The 13,714-nt window shown below is 30.4% G+C and overlaps 1 protein-coding gene across 2 annotated transcripts; it reads right to left on the bottom strand.

Annotated features, from left to right (window-relative positions):
• Window positions 1-8,490: 8,490 nt before the first annotated feature.
• On the bottom strand, window positions 8,491-10,560 carry LOC130941884 (probable N-acetyltransferase HLS1-like). 2 transcript variants are annotated; one of them, XM_057870512.1, is made up of 2 exons: window positions 10,198-10,560; window positions 8,491-9,777 (listed from the first exon to the last, which is right to left on the bottom strand). In XM_057870512.1, the coding sequence occupies exons 1-2, from the start codon at window positions 10,360-10,362 to the stop codon at window positions 8,773-8,775; spliced, it is 1,170 nt and encodes a 389-aa protein (XP_057726495.1). In that variant the 5' UTR covers window positions 10,363-10,560; the 3' UTR covers window positions 8,491-8,772. The 2 variants fall into 2 exon arrangements, with proteins under 2 accessions (XP_057726495.1, XP_057726496.1); XM_057870513.1 differs by having other exon boundaries at window positions 8,491-9,793; window positions 10,198-10,285.
• Window positions 10,561-13,714: the final 3,154 nt, after the last annotated feature.

Genomic DNA, 13,714 nt, shown 5'->3' with positions numbered 1-13,714 from the left:
ATAAATTAAAATTTTTTCTTTTTCCAACATCAAATTTACAAGAGCAAAACCAACTCATATTAGTAAAGAACAACATTGCAGGTATCTATCATTAGATTAAGAGACCACAAAATAGAGGTAATATCGGATAAAAATAGATTTAAATATAATGAACTTTGTATTGGCATATGATATATTTATTGATTTCTAAATTTTGTTGTTCTTTAAAACTCAAGAATTTATGATAAGGAGATGTATGAGGAATTGCGAAAAATTTTTATCAGTACAAATTCAGAAATTACCTTAGGTTTATTTTAATGTTTTAATTTATAGTTTAATCTATAATTTCCAAAAAAAAGACATAATTATTTTTTTTTTGCACTTTTTATAGGCACATGAAAAATTTTTTAAATACAAATCTGTACTTTACCTTACCACTTAAAAAAAAAGGTCTCTAAATAAAAGTAAATATAAATCACTTTTGAATATAGCTCATCTTTTGTAATCAATCATGTTTTTATATTTATTTATTTTTTTACTTTGAGTTAGATAGAAGAAGATAAAATACTGTTATGATGACTACTTTATGGATTTTGTTATTTGTAGATAGATGATGTATATTTATTTTAATTAAAACATTTTCATATTATCATTGTTTGTAGATAAGTGATATATGTTTATTTTAATTTATACTTTTCATATTATCATTAAACTATATTATTATTTTTATATTATTCACATTTAAAATTTCAAAATTATTAAATTAATTAACTTTAAATCCAATAAAAATAAACTATGTAATATCCAAATACCAAATTTTACCAAGCATCAAAATCTTCATTCTCAACCTCACTATCATCTTAATCGTCACTTTGATCAATACAATAATCAAGGTCACTTGATTCACTTCCATCACCTATATCAATTTGCAAGTGTGAAAAAATTTTACTACAAGAAAAACGTTGAGTACCGTCGAATTTATCGTTGGATTTAGCATCTCAAGTTACCATCAATTTTACCTACGGATTTATGCAGGGTTTTGTTGTGAAATTTGTTACGTCAAATTGTTACCGAAGGATTCACTTATCCGACAATAAATTCGTGGGTATTTGGAGGGATAAAATATGGAATAGGTGCGAACTTTTGTTGGATTTACTGTCGGATTGTTCCGACGGTAACACATTTTAGTTAAACGTTGGGTTTTGGTGACACGCAGTAGGTTACCGTCGAATTTATCTGACGATAATCAGCTCTAAAATTGAGAGCACGAACTCTCTCCCCCTTCATTTTGAACAGCCCATCTCTCTCAAACCGTCTCTCTCTCAAACCCTCTTTTCTGTTTCTCTCTCTACCCAGCCCAACCCCCTTCGCCACCATTCCAGCACCACCGCCACTCGAGACATCGCCGTCGCTCCGACCCCGCTCTCTCGCCGCTTCTCCATTTCTCTCTACCCACCCCTTCACCGCCGCTCCAAATTTAAGTAAATCCTCACTCCATCTCTGTGACATCTATTTCAAAATTGGAAATAGAATTTCTTTCATTGTTAATGTGTTACCTATTAGTTTGTTATTCTATTAGTGTTAGGAATTTGATTAGTGAGGGTTGTGACTGTTGAATGATTCTAAATTAGTTGGAGTGTTATACATTTTTTTAGAAATCAGGATGTCCGAAAATGCTGACTTAGGAATCATGCTTGGTTTATATGTTTGTGTGTGTTAATTGTTATATTAGAATATCATAACATACAGTACTTAATTATAATTTTTTATTTAGGATCATGTTAATTTTTAGTCATGTTAATTTATGGTTAAGTTAATTTAGGATTTGTGTCTTAGTTATGATATAATAATTTAGCATTTATTCTTACTTGTTTGACTATTATTTATGTTTTGTTTTTACTTTTTTTTGTTAAATTGAAAAATCATGAGCTATAAAAAAAATTATTTAATTTTTAACGTAAATTCCAATGGTTTGAATAATTGGTTTGTTTGGTGGGTGGATTAGGATTTTAGCCCTTATATGTTGGTTTGGATGGATATTTGGTTTTGATGGAACCCTTGAAGAATGAAAAAATCCGAATTTTAGAGGAGACTCTATCAAAATTTTTATAAAATTTTGAGTGAAATTGAAAAATTAAAATTATGTTTTCAAAAGTCTTAGAATTATGTTTAGGGTTGATAGATATTTGTGTTAATTGTGATATGAGTTGGTTTCTCCTTAAAATTCTTATTTTAAGTCTTTTGGGTTATGTCCATGTACAATTTTCTTTCTTGAGTTTCTTTGTATGCTTGTAAAATTGTAATATAATCTTGAGTACTGAATTATTCGTACTTAACTTTGACTTCCTAACTTATAATTAAAATAATTATTTGTTATTCATACCTTTTCTCATATTGGTTCTAATTATTTATTATTTTTTGAGTTTCTTCTTATGTTATTATTTATTGGTATTTGTTATGTTATTAATATGTTACTGTATTGAGTGTATTAATATGTTTAGAGTTGGTGAATTTAATTGTGTTTTGATTAGTGTTAGTAATAATTCGTTGTGCAAACATGACAACAGGTAGCAGAAGTAGGTCGAGTGGGTCATATGGCCATGGTAGAGGGTGGGCTTCCACCGAATCCCCAAGGACTGTCCAGTCATCATCCTCTACCCTTGACTATCCCGTAAACCCCTGTGACGTCACAGGCGGGTCTAGCAGACCAGCAGTTCATCATGGTCTCAAATTCGAACTACGTGCCTACTTCTGCTACATCCTCCTGCAGATCCAACAACAGAGCACGCGGTGGGTGATTCCGCTAGTGTCCCCCCCAGTAGGATGCCCCTCCATTGCCTCCCGTCATTTGGCTGAGAATTTGGCCCAATGGCATGCATGCGTGAGTACAATTTTTTAATCTTAAGTTTGTTAATATCAAGTTTATGTGTTTCTATGTGTTTGTTAATGTTAGGTTTTTTCTCTAATAGGTTTGCACCAAACCTCAATGCATGTACACATGAGATTTTCGAGGTCATTAAGTCAATGTACGATCACCCATGACCGAACTACACGCAGATTCCGGCTAAGATAAGAGAGCGATGGTTTTAGAAGTGGGCGGTAAGGACCTAATAATGTTGAATTAATTAATTGTATTTGAACTGTATTTTATTCCAACTAACTAATATTGGTGAATCATTTTGTGCATTTGAAATTCATATGGGATGTGGAACTTAATTTCATGATCAGGAAGATCTATGACCACCGGGCAGCCAAACGACTTCAGCAAATGATGAGCGACGTTCGTCAAAGGCGCGACCACCTAATGTTGTGGATCCGTCCATGCATCAAGAAGGAATTGGAGACCTATTTTATGAATGATGAGGGATTCAAGTATCGCTATCTGACGAATGTCGCTAACAGGGCTTCGCCCAGGTCGTCAAAGTATACGGGTGGATCGACGACCTTCATGAAGACAAAGAGCAGACTCATAAGAATTTTGTCATTGTTTAATGTTTTTGTAGTTTCTTGAATTAGTTGTTTAATTTGTTCATTTATTTTATTGGTTGATATATTAATTTGTAGTCTAAGTCGTTGGATCATGAGACGACATTGGTGGAGACCTACAAGTATACCCATACTTTGAAGGCCAACAATGAGAGATTTGCTGAGAGCAGTTTGCGGCCCATTATGTGAGTTTAAATTAATCCTAAGTTTCAAATTTATTTGGTTTAAAGTCAATTATTTAATTATTATCCTAATCACATGTATGACACAGGAGGATTACACGCAGAGGTTGGAGGCTGCGACCCCGCAATCTCAGCTGCCTAGTGAGAATGATGAAGTCGGCTCCAAGGCTTCAGTGGGTAATTCTGATGGGGTTTCGGGTGAGACAGCCTCTGAACCCCACAAGAATCGCCGCTTCGGGTTGGGGTCAATCTTCGCCAGTGGCCTCTGCTCCTCCGTGTTGGCGGCTTTCCTACTTCTACCTCAGCCACTAGCCCTGCCAATCCCTAAAAAGTTGTCGACTTGAGGGAGGAGGTGCAGAAGCTAACACACAAGCATCACCAGCAAGCGGAGCAGTCTGAGTAGAGGTACAACGACCTTCTTGCACACGTGGGAGGAACCGTTACCATCAGCTCAAACCTGACAGAGAAGATGCAGCAACTCGATTGGTTGTGAGAGCAGATGGATGAATACAACCAGCAAATGCACGCTGGAGGTAGCGGCGCTGCTGGTGGGGCACCGATGTCAGCACCTATTCTGCCGCCTCAACGGAGGGACCACAACGACAACAATGACAACGATTACTAGGATCTGTAAGGGTTAGGTGTTTTATTTTTTTGTTTGTCTATTTCATTGTACTCTACTTCAGTGACATTTTATTGTATTCAGACCTTTTATTTTTAATAAAATAATTTGTTGATTTCTGCTAATTTTAGATTTCTGTTGACAATTTTGTTAACAAGAGTTTTAATTTGATTACTAATTGTGGCTTAACTGTGCCAAAAAATACTACCGTCGGATTAATCCGACGGTAACTTGGTGCCTAAACTCGTAAAATGGCGCCAAAATTACCTCGTATTAATCCGATGATAATCATCAACTCAATCTCAACAAATTCATTAAAAATACCGACGAAACATCCATAGATAATTAGCGTTCTCGGACGAAAAATCTACCAGTAAACAGTTTTCGGCGCCGTTTATACCGTCAACTCCAACACGACAATAAATCCGACAATAAATTAATTACTGACAAATTTATTTATTAAATGTGATGGTACTAAATATTTTTTTTATAGTATTTTCTAACTTCTGAATTAATAATTACCATTTACTTAGTTTATTGTTTCTTCTACTTTTTTTCTTTATTTATTCTTCTCTTTCTGTCTCCTTCCTAATATATGTGATGTTTTAGTATAGTGAAAATTTATTTTTTATTTTATTTTATGTGGTGTCAGAGGTTAAGATATTTTAGTTTCAATAAAATTAAGTGGATAGTTTATATCATATCATTTTAATGTTTGTTTTGCAATTTTTATATTATTTGATCTCAATAAAATTTTGCACAAACTAAAAATATGCATGCATAAGTTTATTTTTCGTATGTAATTTTTATATTATTCATCTAAATTTAATCTATCATTTAGTATCTCAGTATAATAATCGTTATATTTTAGTCGCAACTCTAATGTATTAAAAGTTATCAAAGTTCCATAAACAATATATAAAATGACCCAAATTGTTAAAGTAACCGGAAAAAATAAGATTGAGGTGTTGCATAAAGTTTATGATATATAATTATCTTAGGATTATATATATATATATATATCAAGTGATAAATTATTAAGAAATTATAATTTCTAATTTTTTTTAGATCAAATATATATATATATATATATATATATATATATATATATATATTGATTATAATCATATTAACTATTTCATATAATTTGACTTATATTTGGCAATTTTATTTAATTTATTATTTTAAATATTAAATTAAATAAGTCATCATCATTTTTTACTTTTTCTTTAGTAAAAATAAAGTCAGATATTCTGTTTTATTTAGATTTTAGAGTTTTACGAGAATCAATGATATGTCATCTTAAGTAATTTTTCTATTTTATTTTTTATTCATTTTTTAGGTTTCAATCAAATCCTCTTTTTTAATAGAATTTAATAAATAATCAAATATTTAGAATTGAGATAGTATTTTCAGGAGTTTTTGATTAAAAAAAATCAAGAATTGAAGCTTTTTCACAAAGAAAATACAAAGACAGCAAAAACGTGGTCTAAGGAATTAAAAATGTGCCCTAAAGGAAAAGAAACAAAACCAAAAGCAACACAGCAGCATGCCCAGCGGAAGGGACCCATGTCTGGTGGCCCCCCATGACTCTAGCACACGCTCGGCGGGAGGAACCTATGGCCGGCGGCCCCTTCTCTGTGCTTGGCAGCCTCTCTCTATGCCTGACAGACCCCTTGTCCCCTAATGCACGTCCGGGGTAGGCCTCTTCTAAAAGGTAGAATTTTGGGCTTTTTACTCAATCTTTCACTAATACAAGTCCGTATTAACTATAATTACAACTCTCAACTTTTATGATTCAGCAAATTAAGGCTTAAGCTTAATTATCCACATCATTAGAGTCTTAATCACATCTAAAATATTAAAGACTTTAGAAGATTAGTTATTAATTCTTTTTAGAAACCTAAGAGATTCGGTTGTTAGATTTTTATTTGAATTATTATTTTTTTGAATTTGAAATTAAAGTCAGTAAGTAGTTACCTTATCTTTCTCTCCAAAAGACAAGATTAGGATAGTTTGAATTTAAATTATAGAATTTAGGGAGTTAAATCTCAATTTGGCCCCTGAAATTTGACTTGATGCTCAAAATAATCCCTACAATTTCGTTAGCCTCAATTAGAACCTCCAAATTTACAATTATGACTCCAGCTTGCCCCTGTGATGATCTCTGCCACCGAAATGCTGATCTAGCGCAATTACATGACATGGTGGACACTACTTAAACGACGGCGCATTGGTTTCACGCCCAAACCCTTTGGAAACCACGTAGTGTAAGGGTTTTCTTGATGTTTTGCAACTTATAATCGTCGTAAGGGAAAGAAATAGAGTTTTAACCTACAAAAATCTAAAACGACATGGTTTCCAAAGGGTTTGGGCACGAAACCAATGCGCCGTCGTTTAAGTAATGTCTACCATGTCATGCAATTGCATCAAATCAACATTTTAGTGACGGAGATGATCGCAGGGGCAAGTTGGAGCCACAATTGCAAATTTGGGGGTTCTAATTGAGGCCAATGAAATTGTGGGGGTCATTTTGAGCATCGGACTAAATTTCAGGGGCCAAATTGAGATTTAACTCAGAATTTAGGCTATAAATAAGTGAATTTAGTTCACAAAAAAGATGATCCAGCTCCTCCGTAATCTCTTTTCATTATTTTTTTTTTCACTTTTTCATGGGTAATTAATCCTCTGTCAAAGGGTTATGAGTTCTGTTTATGTTTTTTATGAGTTATTAATCTAAGTTTACTTTATTTTAAAGTCTTGCATTGATCTAGTTCATTATTGAGTTATTCATTTTTCATTCGGATTAGTGGATCGAAAAGTATGTTAATCATTCTTGAATTCTTTTATTATAATTGAAAAATTTGATATTTGAATTAAAGTTTGAAAACTCTTTCACATGATTCTTTGAATTCGGCTAGGAATAGTTGTTTAATTATTGTGCAACATTTACATGATTTTCAATCACTCTAATTTTGAATAAGTGACATATAATTTGGATTAGAACAACTTTTGAAAATTGTCTTTTCTTTTAAGATTTAACTGGACAGTGCTAACTTGAATAAGTGACATATAATTTGACTTAAGGACTACTTTTAAATCTTATTTGAATCTAAATCAGTTTGTGTGCTTAATCTCTTGATTAATTAATTGACGACTAATTAATGCTTGAAAAACTGAAAAACCAAGAAATTGAAAATCAATTACTAAAGATTTGTCGTGAAAGATCTTTGCAAACTTTAAGATAAGTAAACAAGGTTTGATTTTTCTAAAAGCATAACCATCTCTGAAGTCTTTGACTTTCACCGTTACTGTCTTCTCAAATCAAAATTTAAGTCTCTGTCCGCAAGCATTTAAGCATTCAAGATTCCAAGATTCCTGATCAATTCAAGTTATTTTAATTTAATTAGGTTTTTAATCTGATAATTACTTGCCTTATCCTTTAATCCTTGTGAAACAATATCCACTCACCGTAGTATTACTTAATAATCCGGTATATTTATCGGTATATGTGAACTTTAATTTTCGCTCATAAAAAATTACACTAAAAGATTATTGTTCACCTCTGTTAACAAAATATAGAAGACTTTGATCGTAAAAATAAAAAAATCGCTATGGCTCTAAATTAAAATAAAATAACCACAAGTTTTTTGGTTCCCATGGTATTTCTTAATCCGACAGGTTAAGGACTAATCCTCGTGGTACTGAGCTCTATTTAAGGGTTTGCCGCTGGCTAATGGATTACTACATGCACAAGGCAGGATTTGAAGCCCCGACACTTATTTAAGCAGACTAGTGAGCTAATCACTAGAGTGGTTAAAATAATCACAAGTTAACACCGGGATTACCAGCCTTTTAATTGTGTTCATGGATTCATGTATACTTTTGTATTAAGGTCTATTTTTTTAAATAATAAAAAAAACCTTAATTTTAGTTATATTTTTTAATTGTTACCAAATTTTCATAATCATTAAAAGTACTATGCTTACGGCTACCGTGGACTTCCCTTATATTAAACCAATCAATATTGTTTTATTAACATTTTTTATACGTTCATATATGAATTAGTCAGCATGAATTTCAAATTTTTCTTTTAGTAAAGATAATAAACGTAGAAGTTACTCTTATAACAATATTTAAAAAAAAAAAAGGAGAAATAAGAGCTAAAAACACGACTATACGTTTAATTATTGTGAAATATAAAGTAAATAAACCGAAGAAATAAAATTAACAATTATTAAGGGAAAAAAAAGAAGAAAACAATAGTTATTAAGAAAGTAACGTTAATAATTGATTGTGGTTAGAAAACCTCAATGATTTCTCAAGCTCTCTCCATTTTAATTCTTTATGTACTTTTCTTTTTCTTTTTTTAGCCTCCTTTGGAGCTTATATACTCTTCATTTTTAATTGATTGTCTATTTCATTATTTCTAGCATATTAAGTTTTTCATATACCAGAAAAAATGAAATGACCATTTAACTAAAAGTAATTAATATGGTACTTTTAAACCTCTCTTGGGTCTACAAAGAGGGATCTTGGTTGGGTGTCAGTTACTAATTCATGGAATGTGTTCTTCCCATCAGATTTCAAGGCCTTAATGCACCACAAGTCAGGGCAAGAGAATAATTTCCAATGTGGGATATGATTGTTGAGCTCTTCATCTCTTCCACCAACTTCAGCCACAATGATCTTGTTGCAATTCTCATCCTTGGACTTTGAGACCATGTTGTGAACAAATTTGCACAAGGCCCTAACAAGCTTCCCTGAACATGGGCCTTCATGGTAAACCCCATACATGAAATAAAACCCAAATGGGCTGAAAAAATCAGGTATAGTTGATAGCCCAAAGCATGGGAAAATTTTGTCCACTAAGCTCCAACTCTTTGTAAAAAACAAGCAAGAATTTGGAGCTCTCCCAATGCTTAACTTGAAAATATCCCCACTTTTCCATACACTAAGCATGGCCCAAGTTTTGGGGACTTGTCCAATATTAGGCCCATTAAGCCCAAAACTTGCATTTTCCCATTTGAAAGTAGCTACCCATGTTCCCAAACTAAGCTTATTCCTAAGCACATTTTCAATGTCACTAGGGAAAAATTCGGTGGTCCCCATGAATCTTCTATAAAGAGACTCAGCTTTGTCAATGTTGACTTTAGCAATGTCAATGTTGGAAGAGATTCTAAATGAGTGGTGATTGTTGACAGGGTTCACAAGTATAGCTGGGGTCCTAAACTTGGTGTAACCAAATTTGTTCATGAAGAGGCTTATTGAGGCATGGTTTTCTTTCTCTGTGGCCACATATGCATAGTCCACATCATTGGAATTGAACCATTCTTCTAACCTTTGGATTAGGCTTGAACCAATGCCTTTTCTCCTAGTTTGTGGGGCTACCCTTAGGCCTAAGACATAGCCAACCTTTGCAATACCCTTTGGTGGATGACACTTTAGTGTTACCACTTTTATAGAGCCTTGAATGAAACCAACCAATTCATTGTCCATCTCTGCCACCTATCACCAAATTGGCCTGTGAGTGTAATAGTACAACACATGATGATCAAAAAATGAATTAATGAAGGAAAAATTTGCTTTTTTTCATTGAATTAAAGAGAAAAGAGAGTGGGAAAAGGGTTCAATACGATTAATTAGGAAGTTATTAATGACATATAATTATATACATCAATTGTGTTCTTTGTACACTAAAATCAATCATTAAGAGTAGTCATCATGCTTCAGTATAAAATACATATTAAAATACAAAACACACATTAAAATTAAGTTAAATTATGCATATATTTATATACAAATACTTTGATTTTAGTGGGCACATAGAATTTTTGTATATACAATATACTAATCAATACAGTTACATGTTAACAGTTATCTCGAAACGGAGAGAATAATATAATGTATAGTGTATAGTATATATACCAGCATGATGTACATGGGGCTGTTCCGGATCCTACTGATGGGGTCACCCATGGAGTCTAGCATGGTTTCTGATGGACCTACCTTGCACCTTCTTTCAAGATCTTCAACCTGGGCTCTATCAGATTGACCCTCATAGCTTCTGATTATGAATTCCTTGAATTCCATATTCAAGAAAAAGAAAAAGGGTGTCCCTTATTATTTGAAGGAGGTATATATATGTTGTGGTATTATGGTGAATGATGAAGAAAAACAAGTGGATAAGTGAAAAGAGGAAGCTCAAAGCTAAAGAAGGGAGAGCAAATAATCAACATGTGGCATGATGAGTGAAAGAGTGCAATTAAGAAGTAGTACTGTAGTAGTACAACTACCACATGAGGAATGCTTTGCATAATACATCATCATAATGAACAAATATTTATATATATACATGCAAGGGGGCTTGAAATAGTAAAAAATAAAAAGTTGGAATAATTGATGCAATCGGAGAGGAATGACTTCAATTTTTAATTTTTATATTTTAATATGAGACTTATTTTAGTATATAATATGTACATTTTTTTGCAACGGCATATTATATCGGACAAAACAAATTATCTACTTATTAATTTTGCAAGAATGTATATTAAAACATAAAAATATCATGTATTCACATTTATAATTAAATTTATAAATATAATCAAATAAAATTAAATTTCATAAATAATATAATAAAAAGTTATATTTATAATCAAATATACGGAAAAAAGTATAAAAATATAGTGCGACTAATTTTTAGTGTTTATTAAAGTTTCATGATAGATTGTGAAAAGTTCAGTTTGGATAAACAGCTTAATTAAGCTCCTTTTGAATCAATAATGTTTATGTTAAAAATAACTTATAAATAAATTATTTTGTGTTTGATTTTTTAGTTCTAAAAATACTTATTTTAAAAAAAATGTAATAAAAAAAATTTTATTATGAGAGAAGTCATTTTTTTAAATTTCTCTATAAGTACTTAAATAGCTTCTTAGAACGTTACAATTTGATTTTAAAACTTACACCAGAAAGTTAATACTTTTCATAAATCAAAAACTCCAAAAAAAAATATATAGCTTTTAGCTACGTAGTCATAATAATTAATTTGGTAATTGTCTTTTAGTATTTATTGAGTATTCTTTTTTATTTTCATAAATACTAGAAAAAGTTTAAAAATACATCTTAATTCTTGTACTATAATTAGTGTCGAACAAACCTAATGTTCTTATTTAAAAAAATTGAAAGGATATAGACAACAGAAATAGAACTTGGAGGAATGTTCATGAGTGTGTGATATCTATAACGTATGCTTCAATATTAATAGAAGACAAAACTTTGATAAATAATAGAATGTGTTTTGTTGTCTCTAGCTTTTTGGTGTATGTCCACTACACCACCCTTATATAAATGCATAGCTTGATTAAGCTTTAGATAAAATCTTGCATTTTAATATTTTTATATCATAAAGTTAGGTTTAATTAAGCTTAGGCTCAATGGACGTGCGCCACGGTGCACGCCTAAGGACATGCTTTTTTGTCTTTGCCCTAAATCCATACCCAATTGGTGATGAGATTCTCTACAAAAGTTTATTAGCATGAACTTGGAAAAACTAAAATTTAATATTATTGTTACATTACAGTCCAAATTAAATTAATTAATTTTTTATTTTTTATAATATTTTTCAGTCTTAAATATTAAAAATTAATCTGTCTCAAATTGAAATTATAATTGAGAATTTATCATTGACAAATAAATTACTGTATATATCAGATAAAATTTAAAACTCTAATACCTAATTAAACATATAAATGAACTAATCATTCAATCAACTCAAATTCATTATTAGATTAATTAATTAATACAATGCAAGTACAAATAATTACATAAGTGCGATCCACTGCAAATTTGCAATCCCCACGATCCGTTGCATATATAGTCGGCAGGTTATAAAATATCTTTCCAAAGTGGGAATCTAATAATGGTTTAAGGACATGAAGAATATGTTCATGGACTAATTAATCAATCATGTTAACCAATAGTCAAACATGCATGTGGTGGCTGGGTTTTAACCTACTGGTTAAAGAAAACATATACTAATAATTTGAGTGCAAGAGTTAACTAATTATTAGTAGTACTTTACTCTCCCGAGATTAGTTTATAGTTTAGTTTTGACTCTCTGCTACTTTACAGTATTTCAGTCAATAATGTGTAATAAAATGTTATCATTGATCAAAGTTTTTGGAAGTTAAATTTTGAGGAAAATGACACTCTTCTTATGAATATTTTAAATCACATTCATATTTCTTTTATTTATAAAATGAATATTTCTTTTTCTTACAAAATTAAAAAAAATATAACATTCATTAATAATCATTATAATGATATATAAAAACTATTGATAATTATTTGATAGATTTAAATAAATAATAATATATTTATGATTATTATTGTAATAAATTTATTTATTTTAATATATTTTATCACATAATATAAAATATTTTAATTTGTTACAAAAATATTTAATTTAAAAATTTTATATTTTCTTTGTTAATGAGAAAATATTAAAAACAAATATAATTTATTACATTAATGATAAACAAAATTTATTACATTAACTAATAATCATGAAATATATATAAAAGTTTTTAATTAAATTTTTTACAAATTAAAATATGGGATAAGTATTTTTTTTCGTCCCCAAGGTCTGGGGTCAAAATCAATTTCTTCCTAATCTTTTTTGTTATTAAAATCATCCTCAACGTTACAAAACGTTATAAAATCGTCCTTTTTTTATTTTTCTAGGCCAAATTACCCTTAACTATTAATAAAAATAATATTAAAAAAATAAAATCCCACTCCACCCAGCCACACCCAGCATCTCTTGGTCTCTTCCCCTACCCCACTCCACCCACACCGAAACTTTGGGGACGAAAAAAGTACTTATCCCTTAAAATATTTTATATTATGTGATAAAATATCAAAAATAAATAAAATTTAATACAGTAAAGATAAATATATATATATTTTGATTATTTAAATTAATCAAATAATTATTACTAATTTATATATAATTATATGAGCATTGATGGGTATTTTGGTCAATAGAATAAAGTGTATGTTATTTTAATCTTGTAAAAGAATGATATATTCTGTTGTTTAGATTTTAGAGATATTATAAGGGATGATTAGAATGTTATTTTCTCTAAATTTTAATAACATAACGACATTTTAACTTATCAAGATTAAATTTTAATATATTGAAAGTAAAATTCTTATATATACTATTATTGACCTATTAGATTCATTATTTCCTTAGATAATTATTATTTATTCATTATCAAAAGTTTTACAATTATATTTCATGTGATAATATAAATAACAAAAAAATGTTTGTCTTTGACTTTTTTATTATGACATATAATTAAATTCCTTAATCGAGAATTACTTGTTATGGACGCGGTTCATCCTTCGAAATTATTTTTTAAAGAGTTCATAATCAAAG

This window comes from Arachis stenosperma, chromosome 7 (assembly GCF_014773155.1).
Source record: "Arachis stenosperma cultivar V10309 chromosome 7, arast.V10309.gnm1.PFL2, whole genome shotgun sequence".
In the NCBI taxonomy this organism is placed as follows: Eukaryota; Viridiplantae; Streptophyta; class Magnoliopsida; order Fabales; family Fabaceae; genus Arachis; species Arachis stenosperma.
The sequence above is the reverse complement of the archived record's forward strand: the minus strand, read 5'-3'. Positions and strand labels throughout refer to the sequence as shown.

Bases quoted from the DNA above. Each gene is read 5' to 3' on its own strand.
- LOC130941884 (XM_057870512.1), bottom strand. From the start codon at position 10,362: ATGGAATTCAAGGAATTCATAATCAGAAGCTATGAGGGTCAATCTGAT. The intron at 9,778-10,197 runs GTATATATACTA...ATTTGGTGATAG, and splicing joins GCCCCATGTACATCATGCTG to GTGGCAGAGATGGACAATGA.